This window comes from Trachypithecus francoisi, unplaced genomic scaffold (assembly GCF_009764315.1).
Source record: "Trachypithecus francoisi isolate TF-2019V2 unplaced genomic scaffold, Tfra_2.0 Contig00236, whole genome shotgun sequence".
NCBI classification, from domain to species: domain Eukaryota; kingdom Metazoa; phylum Chordata; class Mammalia; order Primates; family Cercopithecidae; genus Trachypithecus; species Trachypithecus francoisi.
This window is the reverse complement of record NW_022680519.1, coordinates 278,324-301,856: the sequence shown is the minus strand read 5'-3', so window position 1 is coordinate 301,856 and position 23,533 is coordinate 278,324. Positions and strand designations below refer to the sequence as shown.

Genomic DNA, 23,533 nt, shown 5'->3' with positions numbered 1-23,533 from the left:
TCACTTGTCTGTGGAATCTCAAAAAGTTGATCTCATAGAAGGAAAGGGTAGAATGATGCCTGCTAGGAGCTGGGGGGCCAGTGGGGGGCTTGGGGAGATGTTGGTCGAAGGATAAAAAATTTCAGTTTGACAGGAGAAATAAGTTCAAAGAATCTATTATACTTGTGTTGACTATAGTTAATAAGAAAGTATTTTAGAGTTGAAAATCACTGATAAAATCTGCTCAAAGTGTTCTCATCACAAATAGGTAAGTGAATGAGGTACCTTGTATTAGCATAATTGAGCCATTCCAAAATGCAGGCGGATTTCAAAACATCAAGTTGTACACCATAAATCTACGCAATGTTTATATGTCAGGTTTTTTTGACTCAAGGGATATTAAAAAAAAGAAAAAGAAATTTAAAAAGGAAAAAAAAAAAAAAAAAATGAAGTTAAATAAAGAAACAAGAAATAAAAATAAAATATTCATAAATACATGCAATTTATTATTACTCCAAATTTTTAAAAAGTCAGGCTGCAGTGGCTCACACCTGTAATCCCAGCTTTTTGGGAGCCTGAGGCAGGAGAATCAGTTAGTCACCAGCTTGGGCAACATAGTGAGACCCCATCCCTACAAAATATATAAAAATGAGCTGGGTGTGGTGGTGCATGCCTGTAGTCCCAGCTATTCTGGAGGCCGAGGTGGGAGGATTGCTTGAGCTCAGGAGTTCAAGCCTGCAGTGAAGTGAGATCGCGCCACTGCACTCTAGCCTGGGCTACAGAACGAGACCCTCAAAAGAAAAAAAAAAGTGTGGGGATAGTAGCTTTTGTTGGAGAAAAGAAAAACAAGCAAAAAAAAAAATAAGTAAATAAAATAAGGAATTACCAAGTAAAGGAAAAGTGGAAGTTGGGGGAAGAACTGAAATGAGGAAAAGAAAGAAATGTGGAATCTGAGGACCACTTGAGTCCACTTCATGGTTTTGCTCAGTCCCAGCTGAGGTCATATTTTCTTAAGGAAACACATGATGCTCTTCTCAGCATATCCCTACTCAGTTATCAGGTAATGAATATTGGACATGTGGATTATTGATTCAATCCCTATCTCATCTCTATACATGTTTCAAAATCCACTTCAGATATCTCCTCTGAGAGGAAAAATACAAACAGGAGTTCATCCCTATTGGCTCTCAGAGTCCTTTGTAAATACTCTGAAACAATGATAGCCACAGAAGTTTACAATTTTTTTGCTTTATGCGAACATCTCCTTGAAGATTGAGAATGTCTTGCAGGCAAAAGCTACATGTTCAGGACTGTGGGCCAAATTCCCGAAGTTACAGAAATGCTTTTCATCTGTGCAAAGTTAGTTGAATTGTTTTATTACCCCCTGTTTTTACAATGCTTTAAAATCATATATACGGTTGGGCACAATGGTGACTCACACCTGTAATCCCAGCACTTTGGGAGGCTGAGGCAGGAGGATTCCTTGAGCCCAGGAGTTCAAGACCAACTTGGGCAACATAATGATAACTTGTCTCTACAAAAAATAAAAATAAAAAATTAGCTGGGCATGGCGATAAGCACCTGAGGTCCCAGCTACTCTGGAGACTGAGTCTGGAGGATCACTTGAGCCCGGGAGTTGAAGGTTGCAGTGAGCTATGACTGCACCGCTGTAGTCTATCCAGGGTGACAGCAAAACCCTGTGAAACCCCGTCTCTAAAATAAATAAAAATAAACATAAACTCATATGTATCTGTTGGAAATTTACAGTTTGTATTTATATCAATTGCCTAACTCTCTCCTACCTTTTTTAAAAAGTCACACACTTACTAAGTTGAGAGAATGAACTTAGACATCTTATGGCCAGTCATATAAAGACAGCATGTTGACGCATAGTAGGTTACAAGAAAAGAAAAAAGAAAAAAGAAAAAAAAAAAAAAAAGACAGATGATATTAAATGCCTCCATCCGTAAGGCTGAAGTCACAAATACACAGAATTATACATTAGATTCAATGTGCTCACAATGTATTATGTGGCTTTACCTACCTGGGCCTCATTGTGCAGCTCGGAGTACCTTCTTGCTGTCTTTGGCAGAAGACACAGACAGGGTTAAAAGACTAAAAAAAAAAAAAAAAAACAACAAGTATCATTTATGTGTCAGTTAAATTAGTTCCCAGCATGAAATTCTCACTGGAGACTTGGGAGCCATATCCGTAATTCCAACATTTTAAATTGATTTTCTGAGGTCACTACTACACGAATCCTGAACTCTCAATGAATTCATTATTTTGACCTTTTTTTTTTTTTTTTTTTTTTTTTTTTAGATGGAGTCTCGTCTCGCCCTGTCACCTAGGCTGGAGTGCAGTGGTGCGATCTCGGCTCACTGCAACCTCTGCCTCCCTGGTTCAAGCCATTCTCCTGCCTCAGCCTCCTGAGTAGCTGGGATTACAGGTGCGCACCACCACGCCCAGCTAATTTTTGTATTTTTAGTAGAGATGGGGTTTCACCGTGTTGGCCAGGCTGGTCTCGAACTCCTGACCTCAAGTGCTCTGCTCATCTTTTGGCCCATTTTTAAAAGAACTCCTGCTGCCCCAAGTCCTGGGGCTCTTGGCTGAATTGTCTCAATGGAAAAACCTACCCTGAAACATGCTGGCACAAGAGAATTGTTTCAATGTCCTGCCAAGTCTACAAGTTTAGACTCAGAAAGCCTCTGTGTCCTGAATAAGGAAAGGGGCAATTAATCAAAATGAGCTGCCTCTTTTTTGACTGCATTAATGCAAATGCAGAAACCACTGAATGACTAATGGTTGTATTTAATTGGCAGTGGCGGGGGTGGGGGGGGTGTTTAGGACTAAGGGATATGACAGCCAAATGCATTACAGTGAAAGAAAAGCCCATCTGTAGTCTGCAAGTTACTACCCATATTTGTACCTTAAAATAACACTAAGGACAAAATACAAACTCATTCCTCCTTAAATTCATTTTGCTCCAAAGCATGGATACTCTGGTCACATACTACACACACTACATACACACACACACACACACGCACACACACACACACACACGCACACTCACACACATTCTTGGTTAAGAAAGAAAAAGGAGGAGAGGGAGGGAGGGAGGGAAGAAAGAAGAAAGGGTATGAGAGTAACAGAAAGGAGAGAAACTTACCCACACTAAAATTGGTTTGGAATCAATTTCTCAATGCCTAAGCTGATCCATTGAGTTTCAGAATACAATAGGTCAAAGGATCTTTCGACTCTGCCCTTTTCAACGAGAGGTTAAAAAAAAAAAAAATGCTGAGAAAATGTGTCCAGACAAACCTTCCCCAACTCACCTATCAGCCGTATTGTCTCTCTAATGTCTGGGAACAGAACAGGCTGTTCTGCAAAGGCTTTCCCTCTTCTGGCAGCTGCCTCGAGTCACTGCCAAAGTGTTAGCCGCTCCATCTCACCTCCCTCTGCCATGGGAGGGCTGGTCCGCGCTAGGCTCACCCAGATGGTTCATCTTAATTATGTGCAAATGAGGCAATCTGCACCCCACATTTGCAACTCCTACTACACATCCGGGAAAAGAAAAGAAAAACAACAGCACACTGACGACAAAACATTACATTCAGCGAAACACCTACAGCCTTTCTTGCTAACGCTGAATGTTCTTATATGTGACGACCACCAAAGCCATTCATCGCACCAGAATTAAGACTGGTTGTTTTGAGCCAGAGCAATCCTGTTTGATGTCCCTTGCATTGCGGTGACCTCATGTTCTATCGCAGTGCCTCAGGGACATCTGTGCTCCCAATTAAAAGTGGTGGGTGGGTAGGTGGGAGGGAAATGGAAGGTCTTCCCTGTCTTTATATCTTAATAATATTCAACAAGATGAAGTGTGGGAAATAATTTGGAAGATGGTAGGTGTACTGTTCATCCACACCCTGCCCCAAATGGATGGCTATTATATTAAACAACACAGATGCAAAGCCAGATAGTAACTCTCCCAGCATTTTAAATAAAGATTTGAAAATATCAGAGGGCACGCATAACCCTCTCCCAACAAAACACCATTTTGTGAGATGGAACACTCCGTTAAACATGCTATTGTATGATTCCATAAACTCTAGAAACCAGGTGGGTGTTTTTGTTTTTTGTTTGTTTTGAGACTGGGTCTCTCTCTGTTACCCAGGCTGGAGTAAAATGATGGTGATCACAGCTCACTGCCGCCTCAACTTCCCAGGCTCAAGTGATCCTCCTGCCTCAGCCTCCCAAATAGCTGGGAGTACAGGCACCCACCAGTCCATGGATAATTTTTATATTTTTACATAATCTCACTATGTTGCCCAGGCTGGTCTCAAACTCCTGGGCTCAAGCAATCCTCCCATCTTGGCCTCCCAAAGTGCTGGGATTACAGGCGTGAGCCACTGCGTCCAGCCTGGAAACCAGATCTTGCATCAGACCAGAGGTGCAGATTTCTTCAGGTAAATGTACCTGGAGAGGAATTTTGAACTGGAATTGTCTAAAAACACCAAAAGTACACATGTTAAGAAGATGTGAACTTATTCCCTAGAATGAAAATTTACATATAAAGGGCTGTGCTTTTTTTTTTTTTTTTTTTGAGATAGTCTCATTCTCTTGCCCAGGCTGGAGTGCAGCGGCACAATCTCAGCTCACTAAAATCTCTGCCTCCTGGTCTTAAACGATTCTCCTGCCTCAGCCTCCTGAGGAGCTGGAATTACAGGTGCCTGCCACCATGTCTAGCTATTTTTTTTCCTCCTGATTTTATTAATTTATTTTTATTATACTTTAAGTTCTAGGGTACATGTGCACAACATGCAGGCTCGTTACATAGGTATACATGTGCCATGCTGGCCTGCTGTGTCCATCAGCCCGTCATTTACATTAGGTATATCTCCCAGTGCTATCCTTTCCCCCGCCCCCCACCAATGACAGGCCCAGTGTGTGATGTTCCCCACTCTGTGTCCAAGTGTTCTCATTGTTCAATTCCCACCTATGAGTGAGAACATGTGGTGTTTGGTTTTCTGTCCTTGTGATAGTTTGCTCAGAATGATGGTTTCCAACTTCATCCATGTCCCTGCAAAGGATGTGAACTCATCCTTTTTTATGGCTGCATAGTATTCCATGGTGTATATGTGCCACATTTTCTTAATCCAGTCTATCATTGATGGACTTTTGGGTTGGTTCCAAGTCTTTGCTATTGTGAATAGTGCCACAATAAACATACGTGTGCATGTGTCTTTATAGTAGCATGATTTATAATGCTTTGGGTATGGGTATATACCCAGTAATGGGATCGCTGGGTCAAATGGTATTGCTAGCTCTAGATCCTTGAGGAATTGCCACACTGTCTTCCGCAATGGTTGAACTAGTTTACAGTCCCACCAGCAGTGTAAAAGCGTTCCTATTTCTCCACATCCTCTCCAGGACATGTTGTTTCCTGACTTTTTAGTGATTGCCATTCTAACTGGTGTGAGATGGTATCTCACTGTGGTTTTGATTTACATTTCTCTGATGACCAGTGATGATGAGCATTTTTTCATATGTCTGTTGGCTGCATAAATGTCTTCTTTTGAGAAGTGTCTGTTCATATCCTTTGCCCACTTTTCGATGGGGCTGTTTGTTTTTTTCTTGTAAATTTGTTTAAGTTCTTTGTAGATTCTGGATATTAGCCCTTTGTCAGATGGTTAGATTGCAAAGATTTCCTCCCATTCTGTAGGTTGCCTGTTCACTCTGATGGTAGTTTATTTTGCTGTGCAGGAGCTCTTTCGTTTAATTAGATCCCATTTGTCTATTTTGGCTTTTGTTACCATTGCTTTTGGTGTTTTAGTCATGAAGTCCTTGCCCATGTCTATGTCCTGAATGGTATTGCCTAGGTTTTCTTCTAGGGTTTTTATGGTTTTAGGTCTAACATTTAAGTCTTTAATCCATCTTGAATTAATTTTTGTATAAGGTATAAGGAAGGGATCCAGTTTCAGCTTTTTACGAATGACTAGCCAGTTTTCCCAGCACCGTTTATTAAATAGGGAATCCTTTCCCCATTTCTTGTTTCTGTCAGGTTTGTCAAAGATCAGATGGTTGTAGACGTGTGGTGTTATTTCTGGGGCCTCTGTTCTGTTCCATTGGTCTATATCTCTGTTTGGGTATGAGTACCATGCTGTTTTGGTTACCATAGCCTTGTAGTATAGTTTGAAGTCAGGTAGCATGATGCCTCTAGCTTTGTTCTTTTGGCTTAGGATTGTCTTTGCAATTTGGGCTCTTTTTTTTGGTTCCATATGAACTTTAAAGTAGTTTTTTCCAATTCTGTGAAGAAAGTCATTGGTAGCTGGATGGGGATGACATAGAATCTATAAATTACCTTGGGCAGTATGGCCATTTTCACAATATTCATTCTTCCTATCCAGTGAGCATGGAATGTTCTTCTATTTGTTTGTGCCCTCTTTTATTTCATTGAGCAGTGGTTTGTAGCTCTCCTTGGAGAGGTCCTTCACATTCCTTGTAAGTTGGATTCCTAGGTATTTTATTCTCTTTGCAGCAGTTGTGAATGGGAGTTCATTCATGATTTGGCTCTCTGTTTGTTATTGGTATATAAGAATGCTTGTGATTTTTGCACATTGATTTTGTATCCTGAGACTTTTCTGAAGTTGCTTATCAGCTTAAGGAGATTTGGGGCTGAGATGATGGGTTTTCTAAATATACAATCATGCCATCTGCAAACAGGGACAATTTGACTTCCTCTTTTCCTAATTGAATACTCTGTATTTCTTTCTCTTGCCTGATTGCCCTGGCCAGAAATTCCAACATTATGTTGAATAGGAGTGGTGAGAGAGGGCATCCCTGTCTTGTACCAGTTTTCAAAGGGAATGCTTCCAGTTTTTGCCCATTCAGTATGATATTGGCTGTGAGTTTGTCATAAATCGCTCTTATTATTTTGAGATACATCCCATCAAAACCTAGTTTATTGAGAGTTTTTAGCATGAAGGGCTGTTGAATTTTGTCGAAGGCCTTTTCTGCATCTATTGAGATAATCATTTGGTTTTTGTCTTTGGTTCTGTTTATATGCTGGATTATGTTTATTGATTTGCATATGTTGAACCAGCCTTGCATCCCAGGGATGAAGCCCACTTGATCATGGTGGATAAGCTTTTTGATGTGCTGCTGGATTCGGTTTGCCAGTATTTTATTGAGGATTTTTGCATCGATGTTCATCAGGGATATTGGCCTAAAATTCTCTTTTGTTGTTGTGTTTCTGCCAGACTTTGGTATCAGGATGATGCTGGCCTCATAAAATGAGTTAGGGAGGATTCCTCTTTTTCTATTGATTGAATAGTTTCAGAAGGAATGGTACCCCTCCTCTTTGTACCTCTGGTAGAATTTGGCTGTGAATCCGTCTGGTCCTGGACTTTTTTTGGTTGGTAGGCTATTAATTATTGCCTCAATTTCAGAGCCTGTTATTGGTCTATGCAGAGATTCAATTTCTTCCTGGTTTCGTCTTGGGAGGGTGTATGTGTCCAGGAATCTATCCATTTCTTCTAGATTTTCTAGTTTATTTGCTTAGAGGTGTTTATAGTATTATCTGATGGTAGTTTGCATTTCTGTGGGATTGGTGGTGATATCCCTTTATCATTTTTTATTGCATCTATTTGATTCTTCTCTCTTTTCTTCTTTATTAGTGTTGCTAGCAGTCTATCAATTTTGTTGATCTTTTCAAAAAAACAGCTCCTGGATTCATTGATTTTTTTGAATGGTTTTTTGTGTCTCTATCTCCTTCAGTTCTGCCCTGATCTTAGTTATTTCTTGCCTTCTGCTAGCTTTTGAATTTGCTTGCTCATGCTTCCCTAGTTCTTTTCATTGTGATGTTAGGGTGTCAATTTTAGATCTTTCCTGCTTTCTCTTGTGGGTATTTAGTGCTATAAATTTCCCTCTACACACTGCTTTAAATGTGTCCCAGAGATTCTGGTATGTTGTGTCTTTGTTCTCATTGGTTTCAAAGAACATCTTTATTTCTGCCTTCATTTCGTTATTTACCCAGTAGTCATTCAGGAGCAGGTTGTTCAGTTTCCATGTAGTTGTGCAGTTTTGAGTGAGCTTCTTAATCCTGAGTTGTAATTTGATTGCACCGTTTTCTGAGAGACAGTTTGTTGTGATTTCTGTTCTTTTACATTTGCTGAGGAGTGCTTTACTTCCAACTGTGTGGTCAATTTTTGAATAAGTGCGATGTAGTGCTGAGAAGAATTTGGGGTGAAGAGTTCTGTAGATGTCTATTAGGTCTACTTGGTGCAGAGCTGGATATCCTTTTTAACCTTCTGTCTCATTGATCTGTCTAATGTTGACAGTGGGGTGTTAAAGTCTCCCATTATTATTGTGTGGGAGTCTAAGTCTCTTTGTAGGTCTCTAAGGACTTGCTTTATGAATCTGGGTGCTCCTGTATTGGGTGCATATATATTTAGGAGAGTTAGCTCCTCTTGTTGAATTGATCCCTTTACCATTATGTAATGGCCTTCTTTGTCTCTTTTGATCTTTGTTGATTTAAAGTCTGTTTTATCAGAGACTAGGATTGTAACCCCTGCTCTTTTTTTGCTTTCCGTTGCTTGGTAGATCTTCCTCCATCCCTTTATTTTGAGCCATTTGTGTCTCTGCACATCAGATGGGTCTCCTGAATACAGCACACTGTTGGGTCTTGACTCTTTATCGAATTTGCCAATCTGTGTCTTTTAATTGGGGCATTTAGCCCATTTACCTTTAAGGTTAATGTTGAATTTGATCCTGTCATTATGATATTAGCTGGTTATTTTGCTCGTTAGTTGATGCAGTGTCTTCCAGCATCGATGGTCTTTACAGTTTGGCATGCTTTTGCAGTGGCTGATACCAGTTGTTCCTTTCCATGTTTAGTGCTTCCTTCAGGAGCTCTTGTAAGGCAGGCCTGGTGGTGACAACATCTCTCAGCATTTGCTTGTCTGTAAAGGATTTTATTTCTCCTTCATTTATGAAGTTTAGTTTGGCTGGATATGAAATTCTAGATTGAAAATTGTTTTCTTTAAGAATGTTGAATATTGGCCCCCATTCTCTTCTGACTTTAGAGTTTCTGCAGAGAGATCTGCTGTTAGTCTGATGGGCTTCCCTTTGTGGGTAACCCGACCTTTCTCTCTGGCTGCCCTTAACATTTTTCCTTCATTTCAACCTTGGTGAATTTGACAATTAAGTGTCTTGGGGTTGCTATTCTCGAGGAGTATCTTTGTGGTAGTCTCTGTATTTCCTGAATTTGAATGTTGGCCTGCCTTGCTAGGTTGGGGAAGTTCTCCTGGATAGTATCCTGAAAAGTGTTTTCCAACTTGGTTTCATTCTCCCTGTCACTTTCAGGTATACCAGTCAAATGTAGATTTGGTCTTTTCACATAGTCCATATTTCTTGGAGGTTTGGTTCATTTCTTTTTACTTTTTTCTCTCTAAACTTCTCCTCTCGCTTTATTTCATTAATTTGATCTTCAATCACTGATGCCCTTTCTTCCACTTGATGGAATCGGCTATTGAAGCTTGTGCATGCATCACGTAGTTCTCATGCCATGGTTTTCAGCTCCATCTGGTCATTTAAGGTCTTCTCTACACTATTTATTCTAGTTAGCCATTCGTCCAATCTTTTTTCAAGGTTTTTAGCTTCCTTGTGATGGGTTTGAACATCTTCCTTTAGCTCAGAGAAGTTTGTTATTACCAACCTTCTGAAGCCTACTTCTGTCAACTCGTCAAAGTCATTCTCCATCCAGCTTTGTTCCATTGCTGGTGAGGGGCTGCGATCCTTTGGAGGTGAAGAGGTACTCTGGTTTTTAGAATTTTCAGCTTTTCTGCTCTGGTTTCTCCCCATCTTTGTGATTTAATCTACCTTTGGTCTTTGATGATGGTGACCTACAGATGGAGTTTTGGTGTGGATGTCCTTTTTGTTGATGTTGATGCTATTCCTTTCTGTTTGTTAGTTTTCCTTCTGACAGTCAGGTCCCTCAGCTGCAGGTCTGTTGGAGTTTGCTGGAGGTCCACTCCAGACTCTATTTGCCTGGGTATTACTAGTGGAGACTGCAGAACAGCAAATATTGCAGAACAGCAAATATTGCTACCCGATCTTTCCTCCGGAAGCTTTGTCCCAGAGGGGCACCTAGTTGTATGAGGTGTCAGTTGGCCCCTACTGAGAGATGTCTCCCAGTTAGGCTACATAGGGGTCAGGGACCCACTTGAGGAGGCAGTCTGTCCGTTCTCAGAGCTCAAACACCATCCTGGGAGAACCACTGCTCTCTTCAGAGCTGTCAGACAGGGAAGTTTAAGTCTGCAGAAGTTTCTGCTGCCTTTTGTTCAGCTATGCCCTGCCCCCAGAGGTGAAATCTACAGAGGCAATAGGCCTTGCTGAACTGCAGTGGGCTCTGTCCAGTTTAAGCTTCCCTGGCCACTTGTTTACCTACTCAAACCTCAGCAATGGTGGATGCCCCTCCCCCAGCCAGGCTACTGCCTTACAATTCAATCTCAGACTGCTGCACTAGCAGTGAGCAAGGCTCCGTGGGCATGGGACCTGCCAAGACAGGTGTGAGATATAATCTCCTGGTGTGCGGTTTGCTAAGACCTAAATGCTCGGTATTTAGGCAAGAGTGTCCCAATTTTCCAGGAACAGTCTGTCATGGCTTCCCTTGGCTAGGAAAGGGAAATACCCCACCCCTTGTGCTTCCCAGGTGAGGCAATGTCCTGCCCTGTTTTGGCTTGCCCTCTGTGGGCTGCACCCACTGTCCAACCAGTCCCAATTAGATGAACCAGGTACCTCAGTTGGAAATGCAGAAATCACTAGTTTTCTGCATTGATTACTCTGGGAGCTGCAGACCAGAGCTGTTTCTATTTGGCCATCTTGGAATGGAATCCCAATTTTTGTATTTTTAGTAGAGATGGGGTTTCACCATGTTGGTCAGGCTGGTTTCAAACTCCTGATCTCAGGTGATCCACCCACCCCGGCCTCCCAGAGTGCTGGGATTACAAGCATGAGCTACCGCACCTGGCCGCATTTTCAACCCAAACAATAAAATACAAAGAATAAAAGCGTCTGTAATTCAGATTCCCACGGCAGTTCCATGACCGTCAGTTTGCAGTCCCATTGGTGAATTAGTTAAGTGACTCAAGTGACTCTGCTTTCTACAGATTCCTCTCCTCCCAGCATCCAGGACTCTCTTGATTCATTCTGTTTCTCTGTGGGATGAGTGTTCACTTTGAGGACTTCTTTCAGAATCCCTACTTATAATCACAGAAAGGTTTTCCACCTTCATGCAACTGCTCAAGGTAAAATCTTGGTTTCTAAAGAATTGACTAATCTCTTTTTTTCTTTTTCTTTTTCTTTTAGAAACAGGGTCTCATTCTATCACCCAAGTTGGAGTGCAGTGGTATAATAAGAGCTCACTGCAGCCCTCAGCCTCCTAAGCTCAAAAGATCCTCCAGTCTCAGCCTCTGGAGTGGCCAGAACTACAGGCATGCACCACTGTACCTAGGTAATTTCTTTATTTTCTATTTTTTTGTAGAGATGAGGTCTCTATATTGCCCAGGCTGGTTTTGAACTCCTGGCCTCAAAGAATCCTCCTGCCTTGGCCTCACGAAGCACTGTGATTATAGGTGTGAGCCATCATGCCCAGCCTAGATTTACTGATCTTGATATGTTCTGCCTTTTCTGACTCCCTTTTATGTTGACAAAAACAGCAAGTAGCATGCCTGTAGTCCCAGCTACTCAGGAGACTGAGGTGAGGGATTCCTTGGGCCTAGAAGTTCTGGGCTATGGTGCGCTATGCGGATCAGGTGGCTGCACTAAGTTCAGCACCAACATAGTGACCTCCCAGGAGCAGAAGACCACCAGGCTGCCTAAGGCCAGGTGAACCACCCTAAGTCACAAATGCAGCAGGTCAAAACTCCCATGCTAATCAGTGGTGGAATCACGTGTCTGAATAGTCTCTGTACTCCAGCCTGGGCAACACAGCAAGACCCTATCTCCAAAAAAAAAAAAAAAAAAACAGTAACATAGCCACACTTAGCTAAATTCTAAACTATGGTTCATGCTACCTAATCAGTTGTGTCTATTTAATGCAATAATGCCATTGCACACAACAGTCATAAGGGCAGGAAAAGAAAACACTAGAACACACAATGAAAAGGAACAAACCTTTGACCAAACCAGGTGTTGTTTCTTGAGTCATGTAAGTCAAAGGCAGTCCTATTAAAGGTCATGATTTGCAATGTTCTGGTGTCCATTGAGTGGTTGTCGGGGTAGGGTGCATGTGTCTGGCTTTACCCAAATTGTTCAGAAATGGCACTTGCCTGCCATCTCTGAAAGACACAGATGAATCTTAATATAGTCCTTGTACCTAGTTTTTCTATGTTTTTTTTCCAGTAGGACAAGAAATACATGGAAGACTTCATTGCCATGCTGGGTATGGTGACCCAGTGAAGACAAAGCTCCCCTAAGTAAATTGATAGCATGTGTATTTTATCAAAGTTTGCATTTCTTTCGAAGTGTAGCATCTGGCCAGGAAATATAATGCTCCCTCTTCTAGGAAATAGAGTGAAATTGTAATGAATGCAATACTTATCATTGACATGTCTATATCCCTGAAACTCTTGGAGTTCACTTTTCTCATGGGTGAAATCAAGATTGGTGTGTTATCTGTGCATAGCCTTTGATGTAAAGATAATGACACTCTCCAGCCACATTCCCTAGAAAATTTCAGCTGCCCCCTAGTAAGACGTTATGACTGTTACTCTTCAGAATTATGGGATGAAGAGGGCTCCATAAACCATCTCACTGAAATAGAATCAGAACCACCCACTCTTCTAGGAGCTGAAGGGACCTTTTAAGCAGATCACAGATGACTAAGTGTCCTGGTAATGTCAGAGTTTCTGCGGAAAAAAAAAAAAAAAACAAACCCTAATAAAGAACAAAAGTGCTCCCCGCATTTCTGATGCAGGAGATAATTCTTGCTGAAGCAAAGCAAAACAAATTTTTTTGCTTCTCATTAATATAAATTTTGCTTAACAATATTCAGCTCCAAAGAAGATATGACACATGTCATTTTGCAATAAGCAATCTGCTAGGGTGTTTTTAATGAAAAAATATCCAGGGATCTATCAAATGATGGGCAACCGACTCTTTTACCCCAAAACCAAAGTTCATCTGTTCATGGAAAATTTATAAAATGCCAGCTGAGCATCTGACTTCCAGGGTAGACTTTGGAGTCACAACGAATGGAATCAGAATAGCTCCTCTCTCAGCAAAGAGGATCAGTGTCAGTCGTGGCTATTAAAAAGTGCAATAAAGTGTTACAGGCAACAAGCTGAATGTATCCTGGGTTGAAATGGACACAGGTTAGAAAGCGAAAGGTATTCTACCTAGGGTGATCAGAGGAGAATCATAGAAAAAGGTCAACGTTTTCCCGTTTTCTAATAAAGCAGTCAGCCTGTCTACAAGAAAACTGAGTGAAGCAGATTTTGTTTAAGATTTGGGTTAAAGTCAGCACTGCCTCCATCTATTTCAGGTTGGGTGGAGAGGGTCATTCTCTTTAACAAGATGTTGTTTTGATACGATCCAGTGTGTTCAATTCTTTTAAATGTCTAGACTAGACACTGAAATTAAGAATGATGCTTCCTCCGGGAGTGGTGGGCCACGCCTGGAATCCCACCACTTTGGGAGTTGAGGCAAGCAGATGGCTTGAGCCCAGGAGTTCGAGACCAGCCTGGCCAACAGGGTGAAACCCCATCTCTACTAAAAATACAAAAATTAGCCGAGTGTGGTGGCACATGACTGTAATCCCAACTACTCGGGAGTCTGAGACAGAAGAATCACTTGAACCCGGGAGCCAGAGATTGCAGTGAGCCGAGATGACGCCACTGTGCTCCAGCCTGGGCGACAGAGGGAAACTTCATTTCCAAAAAAAAAAAAAAAGGAATGATGGTGTGACCCGGCGCAGTGGCTCACACCTGTAATCTCAACACCTTGGGAGGTTGAGGCAGTCAGATTGATTGAGCCTGGGAGTTTGAGACTAGACTGGGCAACATAGTGAGACCCTGTCTCTACAAAAAATATTATACAAAAATTAGCCAGGCATGGAGGCACACACCTGTGGTCCCAGTTACTCAGGAGGCTGAGGTGGGATGATCACTTCAGCTCAGGGCTTTGAGGCTGCAATGAGCTGTAATTCCGCCACTGTCTTACAGCCTGGGAAACAGCAAAATCCCATCTCAAAAAAAAACTTTTTTAATTAAAAATTCAAGACAAAAAGAATGATGCTGCGTTTTTTTTTTTTTTTTTTTTTCAAACCTTAAATCCAAGTAGGTTATTAGGGAAGTAATTGAGGGAGCATTGATCAGGGAAAGAGGAAGAGAGACAGGGAAAGGCAGGAAGCCAGTAGAGGTTGTACTTATGAAGCAGCTTGCCACCGGGCTATTGAAGCTGAGTCCTGTGCAGAAACATGGAGATTCAACGACAGACCCTCAGAATTATCCAACCCAGGGATGATGAAGATGAGATATTTATCCTAGAATTCCTTTCCATCCTTCTGTCCCAGCACCTTTATTTGGTCTTCCATGTAGGGGCTGAGAGCAGAGTCAATAAGACAATTTTGCCATGTGCTATGATGGCTAGGACCATGGAGCCATAAGCTGTGTGCAGGCAGCATTCGCCATAGATACGTATTTCTGTGTTAACTTGGAGGTTTCCTTGATCATTCTTTATATTTCCTGACTGGTTGACTTGAACAAGAGGGATGAGGGGAAGCAGAAACTAGGCAATCTTGTCCAGCAATAGTTCGAAATAGGCATAGTTTACTCCCAAAAGTAGGAATTGGGGACAAAGATATATATATATATATTTTTTTTTTTTTTTTTTTTTTTTTCTTCGAGACGGAGTTTTGCTCTTGTCGCCCAGGTTGGAGTGCAATGGCGCGATCTCGGCTCACCGCAACCTCCGCCTGCCAGGTTCAAGTGACACTCTTGCCTCAGCCTTCTGAGTAGCTGGGATTATAGATTATAGGCATGTGCCACCATGCCGGCTAATTTTGTATTTTTAGTAAAGACGGGGTTTCTCCATGTTGGTCAGGCTGGTCTCAAACTCTCAACCTCAGGTGATCCATCCACCTCCGCCTCCCAAAGTGCTGAGATTACAGGCATGAGCCACTGCGCCCGGCCAAAGATTGGATTTTAAGTGCAGTTTTGGCTGGGTGCGTTTGGCTCACGCCTGTAATCCCAACACTTTTGGGAGGCTGAAGCGGGCAGATCACCTGAGGTCAAGAGTTCAAGACCAGCCCGACCAACGTGGTGAAACCCCCGTCTCTACTAAATACAAAAAAAATTAGCCAGGTGTAGTGGCACATGCCTGTAATCCCAGATACTCGGGAGGCTGAGGCAGGAGAATCGCTTAAACCTGGGAGGTGGAGATTGCAGTGAGCCGAGATTGTGTCATTGCACTCCAGCCTGGGCAACGACAGCAAAACTCTGTCCAAAAAAAAAAAAGAGAGAGAGCAGTTTCATGCATTGATCCCAAAGGCTGGGTTTATCTCCAACTTATCTAAACTTTCAGGAATGCTTAGCGATTTGAATTCCATAGAGAAAAGTAAACAGCTTTGAAAGACTTCATGGGTTTTAAGAGGACACTTAGTCGGGTGCGGGGGCTCACACCTGTCATTCCAGTACTGTGGGAGGCCAAGGTAAGAGGATGGCTTGAAACCAGGAGTTTGAAACCAGTCTGGACCACATAGTGAGACTCTCCCCCTATTTCAAGTAATGAGAATAACAATAATAATAATAGAGGAGGCTGATTGGAAGCTGCACATTTTTAAATAAGGAAAAAGGTCATTGTGGAGTCACATTCCTGAGGAAAGGCATTTGTAAGAAGCTTGTGAGGAGACGCCCTGAGAACCGGGGGTGATGTCCCTTCAGGAAGAAAAGAGCAGACCGTCAATGCTGGGACCTTGGAGGTGGTAACAGAGAATGTGGGTTTTATCTGACAGTGAAGGAGAGCTGTCTCATGATTTATGACCAAGGCCCATCCACTCTGGCTCGTGTTCCAATAGCAATACACTTGACCAAGTACAGCACACACTGGAAAGTGAGTGTGCAGCTGGGACCAGGAACAGGCATTCTTTCTTGAGAAACCACAGTGTGTCTCTGAAAAAAAGTCCAGTAGGTAGGCTGGGTGCAGTGGCTCACGCCTGTAATCCCAGCACTTTGGAAGGCCCAGCACTTTGAGTTGAGGAGTTCGAGACGAGCCTGGCCAAAATGGCGAAACCCCATCTCTACTAAAAAACAAAAAACAAACAAACAAAAAAAGTAGGCTGGGCATGGTGGCTCATGCCTGTAATCCCAGCACTTTGGGATTGGGAGGCCCAGGCGGGCAGATCACCTGAGGTCAGAAGTTCGAGACCAGTCTGGCCAACATGGTGAAACCCTGTCTCTACTAAAAATACAAAAATTAGCCAGGCGTGGTGGTGGGCACGTGTAATCCCAGCTACTTAGGAGGCTGAGGCAGGAAAATCGGTTGAACCTGGGAGGTGGAGGTTGCAGTGAGCCAAGATCATGCCACTGCACTCCAGCCTATATGACAAGAACGAAACTCCATCTCAAAAAAAAAAAAAAAAAAAATTACCCAGGTGGGGTGGCATGCACCTGTGGTCCGGAAGGCTGAGGCAGGAGAATGGCTTGAACTCAGGAGGTGGAGGTTGCAGTGAGCCGAGATCACGCCACTGCACCCCAGCCTGGGCGACAAGAGTGAAATTCCGTCTCAAAAAATAAATAAATAAATAAAAAAAAAATAAAAATAAATTACAAGTAGTGACAAGCTGAGGGCTAAGGATGTTACAGGGTAATAGCTTGATAGTTTTGTAAATCTAACCAAATTTAAAAATTAATTTGTAATTAGCCAGGCGTGGTGGCACATGCCTGTAATCCCAGCTACTCGGGAGGCTGAGGCATAAGAATTGCTTGAATTCGGGAGGCAGAGGTTGCAGTGAGCCGAGATCACGCCACTGCACTTCACCCTGGGCAACAGAGCGAGACTGTTTAAAAAAAAAAAAAAGGTTGTGGACAGAGCATTCACACCTGCTGAACATTTATTTTGACCAAGAAATGATCTCTCAATGTACAACTGCAAATCAAGGAAGTTCAAATTATCAGAGGACATGTCAGAAATTCTCCCTAAATAAAATGTCTGAAAAAGTGTATTTCCAAATGTGGTCCATCTCACCTACCGTGTCCTCCCGTGGAACTTCATATGCAGCTCATTATGAATGCTGGGAGCTTTCTCATGATGTCAGGCTAGTTTCTGGGCATAGTTTCCAGGAAACCAATTTTCTGCAAGTGCCTCACTCCACGCCAGAACTTGCTAACAGAACTTGCTAATTTGCAGCCTGTTCACTTCTTGTTTCGCATCTGCGAATTCTGGGGTAGCGACCTCACTCAGTCTTCCTCAGCACTAATCATGAAGAAAACGCTTTCCTTGACAAGTTAGACAAGCAGGATGAATTTCAGAGAGACAGGTTCTTTAAAAGATTCCTAGACGCCTTCAGTGTGCAATAACAATAATTCTAAAACAGTTTTAGTGTGTGATAGGTGAAAAAGGATTGCAGGCGTGCGCATAGAAAAAGGTAGCTGCAATCAGGGAGACAGGTTTCATACTGTTTTGTTTTGACTTCTTTGAATGTATCTTTTTTTGTTGTTGTTTTTTGAGACAAGGTCTCACTGTCACCCATGCTGGAGTGCAGTGGTGTGATCATAGCTCATTGCAGCCTCAATTCCTGGACTCAAGTGATCCTCCTGCCTCAGGCTCCCAACATGTTGTGATTACAGATGTGACTGACCGTGCCCAGGCTGAATGTATCATTTTTATAGTAGAATATAATTTGAGCTGTTTCTTTTTAATCAGTGATTTCAAAAACTGTAAAAGAACCTCTGTTGGTAATAGAAGAAAATTACACCCATGCTTAAGATAGGATATTTAGGGCTACACTTAAAGAATCAAAGCTTTTTGGTCAAAGTGGACTAGCAAAGCCAAAATATGAAGGACATGCAGAAAAAATAAATGAAGTATTGCAAATGTTTGAATTTGACAAAACATAGGTGAAAGTACTACATTGCTGAAGACTAAATGAATGCTTAAATACAGCGCGGCATAGACCCTGTCATAGGATATAGGTTATGCAGAGTTATGCATTTGTTTCTTCTTAGCAGAAGCTTGGTGTCATAACAAGTGCAGTTGACAAGGCAGCTTCATTTTACAATGATGCCACTGGAATAGAGAATCTCAGAGGTGACTCAACAATAAGTGATTAAAATAAAATTAGTTAAAAATAATGTGATGGGTGACAATAGAATACAAGTTTTGTTGTTGTTGTTGTTGTTGTTGTTGTTTTGAGACAGCATCTCGCTTCACTGCCCAGGCTGGAGTGCAATGGTATAATTTTGGCTCACTGCAACCTCTGGCTCCTGAGCTCAAGCAGTCCTCCCACCTCAGCCTCCCAAGTAGCTGTGATTACAGGTGTGCACCACGACACCCAGCTAATTTTTTAATTTTTTGTAGAGACGAGATCTCTCTATGCTGCCCAGGCTGGTCTTGAACTCCTTGGCTCAAGCTATCCTTGGCCTTGGCCTCTCAAAGTGCTAGGATTACAGGAGTGAGCCACCATGCCTGGCCAATTTTTTAACCTCAATCAAGCAATAAAGGAAAGTGTACACCATCTCCAACTTTGCCACTTTTTTCCTGAGAGATAAAAATGAACACACTAAAAACTCTGGAAGGCAAAAATCTCTTCTTTGTGATCAGTGCTTAGAGGGAAACATTCATGACCATCTCCTAGGCTGTCCCAACTGTCTGCTCAGTAAAAGTCATAAGGAAGGGTGACATGAGGAAATGGCTTCAAAAGACCACACCTGCTCCATTGGCCTTGAAGTTAGATAATCTATTTCTGCCTCTACCAAAAATGTAATTCTATCTTTGGACAAGCTCCTTCCTGTCTCTTAGTCTCTGTTGCCACATATGCAAGACTCAAGGAATGTTTTCCCCATCTAACCGGTGTAGGTGCCTGTGTGAAAAGAAATAGAACATGGAGCAGAGTGGATGCTACACTTTAAAGATCAGTTTCTCCCTCCATCTCCTTGGGAACTGCATCTTCCTTACAGTTAAAACCCTGTAAATGCTACATACGTTTTTCTCACTTTTAGAGTTGAAGGGTATAAAGTTAGGAAACCCAGTGGAAGTTGCAGTGAGCTGAGATTGTGCCACTGCACTCCAGCCTGGGCCACACAGTGAGGCCCTGTCTCAAAAAAAAAGAAAAAAGAAATATATATATGTTTGCACCTACCATATATACACTGTATATAGCCAACATATGCAAAATACATGTGCACCATATGTCTACACACCTCTGCACACTATATATGTACATTTCACATATCCTATATACATAAATCTATACCATATATACATATCATATATACATATACTCACACCATATATATACACATACCACATATATACACACCCTATATTTATATACACACACACACCATAACCATCCATATATATCCATATAGTATATATGGGGTGTGCATGTGTGTGCGTTTCTGTGTATACATAATATACACTGCATATAAAATACTGGCCCACCATATACATCTATACATAATACATATACACATAAATATATATTCCCTCCTTACATACCCACCATGTACACATATATCCAACCTATATGTACATGACATATGTATACACACATATACACACCAATTACACCAGATAGATATATATGCACCATTTATACACCATATATATACTCCATATATAATACACACCATATATATACATACACACATTATATATATACACTCCATATATAATACATACTCTGTATATTATGTACAATACATAGTTATATGTATAATACTGTATTTGAAGAGGTTTATCTAAGGAACATTACTCAAGAGGCTTCTTCCATAAATACAATGATTCAACTAATGAGATTCTGCTCACTAACCTGATGCTATAATGGGATAAGACTTTTGGGGGCTTTGGAACGACGTAACAATATTTTGCATATGACAAGGTATAAAGATTTGTGGCCAGATATCAGAGTCTGGCACTTGTAGGGGTATGTCTACAAATTACTGATAGGCAGCAATGGATAACTATTTTTGTTAGGCAACCATAAAGAACTAATACAATGAGCAGACACACATTTGTAAAATAATAATTATTATTATTTTAATAAAAAGAATAATGAAAACATATGGCAGGAATTTAACTGTTATTTCTGGGTGATGGGATTATAGAGTCTTGTGATTTTCTTCTTACTATTTTTTGTGTATTCTTATTTATTTTATTTTATTTTTTGGAGACAAGGTATTGCTCTGTCATCCAAGCTGGTGTGCAATGGCATAATCACGGCTCACTGCATCTTTGACCTCTTGTACTAAAGTTGGGACTACAGGCACATGCCACCACACTCAACTAATTTTTTATATTTTTTTGTAGAGATGGGGTTTTGCCATGTTGCCCAGGCTGGCCTTGAATCCTGGACTGAAGCAATCCACCTGCCTCAGCCTCCCAAAGTGCTGGGACCACAGACATGAGCCATTGTACCTGGCACTATTTTTTCATATCTTTGCATTTTCCATTTTTCAAATTTAAACCCTAAAAAGTAGGATGAACAAAGTTTGTCCAGAAATCCTTTTACAAATGTTTACCTCATTTTGTCCACTAGCAACGAGGGGTCAGTTTGAGCTCTTGGTGCTATCAGAGTTCCTACCTCTCACTTACATGCAAACCTGGGCATGTCTCACTGCTTATTAGCCTCCTGTACTCTGATGTGCACAGTTCAACACAAATGACCACTAAAGTTTAATTTTGTTCCATAGCATTGCCAGGGTGGCATGACTGCCTGCTCCTGGCCCATCTGGCCCCTTGATGGAATTCCCCATGGCCAAGATGAGAGAATAGGAAGGAAGAAACCAGCCAGGCAGACAGTTAGGGTGGGTCCTCAGTTGAATCCTTTCAAACAAAAGAACAGCCTGCAGGAACTGCACATAAGGGAACTTGCACAGGGGGGTTGCCTAAGACATGCCCACAGCTGCACAGATAAGAAAGGGTGCACAGGTGACTTGCCCAGACATGACCACAATGGAAAATTCTGAGCTCTGAGACATGGGCAGTAAGCAGAATAAAACAGTATAGAGTAACTCAAGCTAAGGGTCTGTGTATGCTCTAGGAGGATGTTGTGAAGTTACCAGGAATTTGCACCGCGTGCAAATAAGATGCCCAGCCCTCATAGGTTTCCTATAAAAGCCTCTGCATTCAACTGTGAAACAGAAACCCTTTTCCAGGCCCCCTCTCCGTGGTGGACAGCGTTCTTCTTTTGCTTATTAAACTTTGGCTCCAACCTCAACCTTTGTGTCCACGCTCCTTAATTCTCTTGGTTGTGAGACAAAGAACTCCAGGTGATACCTTACAACGAGAGACTGCTACATTGTGGTGCATTGGCAAGAGAATAACAAAGGGGCTTAGAGCCCAAAGACTTACAGCCAATTTAAATGTCCTAGGACAGACGGGAATGAAGGTGGACAGACATTCATCAACCTTTAAAATTCTTTAAGCAATACAAAAGCCAAAAAGCCAAAAGCCAAAAGTGAGGTTACAAAAGTAACTTCTCTTTTCCTTCTATTCATCAAGCTACTGTGTTCTTGGTTGCAGTTACAGACTAGTAGCTACTAGCTACACAAAATATAAGCATGGCTAAAACCTTTTACACTAAGGAATTTAGAGACATTTAAAACCTTTTAAGCTAAGGAATTTAGAGAATTTTGTTGTGTCGTAATGCTTTTTACAGACTTTTTAGTAATTTGTCCTAAGTTGGCTGAAAAAAAATTATATATATATATAATATATGTATATTATATATAGTGTATACATGTGTATATATAATGTGTGTGTGTGTGTGTATATATATATATATACACATAAATCATACCTTGGAGTATTATACCAAGGAGGATTTGTCATGAAGTACCATTATCCTCTCAGTCATTTTCTTTTAATTCTATGGGAAACAGGAAATTTGTTATGGTTTGGATGGATGTAAAGGGTTGGGTAATAACCCAGGAGGCAAAAACTGCTTGTTTTACCTGCTGTTTAGTCATCTATGTATCCATCCTTGATTTGAAGGGTCTGAACTAATTCTCTCTCTCAAAATCAGCTGCTACAATCTCACGCTCCTCTCTCTTCCATGATAGTCCCTGGGTCTAGAGTGAGGGTGCTTGTATAGTTTTAGCAGCAGGGCATTGGCTGCTGAAAAATAGTTTTGGCCCAATGGGATGCCAGATGAGGGATATTTACAGGCTGTGTCACATTATCTCTGATCATCAGAATACCATGATTCCGGTTTTCTCAGAAGCAAAACGACAAGAGATAAATAACATTCACAATTTTGACAAGAGAATTTGTGTGTCACAACAGAAAAAAAGAACTTTTCGATTAGGGTGCCAACTAAAAGCATCATGAATAAAATTATAACCTGTTTCATCTTCAGAGAATTATTGTAGCCAAGAAATAATTCATGATTCCATCTGCATTTAAAAACGAAGGTCACGGCCAAGCACCGTGGCTCACACCTGTAATTCCAGCACTTTGGGAGGCTGAGGCAGGCAAATCGCTTGAGACCAGGAGTTTGAGACCAGCCTGGGCAACATAGCAAAACCCCATCTCTACTAAAAATACAAAAATTAACAGGGCATGGTGGCATGCACCTGTAGTCCCAGCTACTTGGGAGGCTGAAATAGGAAGATCGCTTTAACCCAGGAGGTAGAAGTTGCAGTGAGATGAGATCGTGCCACTGCACTCCAGCCGGGAAAGAGGGAAATACCCTGCCTCAAATGAATAAATAAGTAAAAAATAAAAGCAAAAGTCAGGGCTGGAATCTAGTAACAGGTGTGTTATAGTTGAAACAACTTTTCTGTCTCTCTAGCTCTCCTTTTCTACTGAAGAAAAATATAGGAAGACCAATACGTCTGCAAAGTAAGTTTCAGGCTTATTATACTTGAGTATTTGCATGAAGCACAGCAAGAACTGATTGGTCATACGGACTCTTCTCAGGCTGGCTTTGCTGGAACTTTACCTAAAAGTACATTATTTTAGTCAAAGCCTTGGTCAAATAACCAGTGTCCACAATTGTGTCCTATTTCAAAAGAAAACAGTCCTGCTAAAGTCATGAAAACCACTATAAATTGCCATAAAATGGGAATAGTCAGAAATAGTTTCCAAACTGTGGAGAACTCGGGTAGAGAGAAAGGTAAATTTTGCTCACAATAACATATGCTATCCAATCACTCTAAACTGTAAATATCTCGAAAGGAAAAAAAGTCCTTAATGCTTCTTTAACCAGAGCAACAGCCTTCCAAACAAGATGTTGTTTGTTTACCTTGGAACTGCAATTCACATGCAAAGAGCTATTTCTCAGGCACTGTAAAAACCAGCAGATCCTCACATAATTACAGAGTCA

The 23,533-nt window shown here is 41.5% G+C and overlaps 1 protein-coding gene across 1 annotated transcript in view; it reads right to left on the bottom strand.

Annotated features, from left to right (window-relative positions):
- The window catches only part of ARSF (arylsulfatase F), a 73,385-nt gene that overhangs the window by 38,602 nt on the left and 11,250 nt on the right, over positions 1-23,533 (bottom strand). Inside the window, exon 2 of the mRNA XM_033206743.1 lies at positions 2,024-2,094. Coding sequence (XP_033062634.1) covers positions 2,024-2,094 — 71 coding nt within the window. The remainder of the gene's footprint in view (positions 1-2,023; positions 2,095-23,533) is intronic.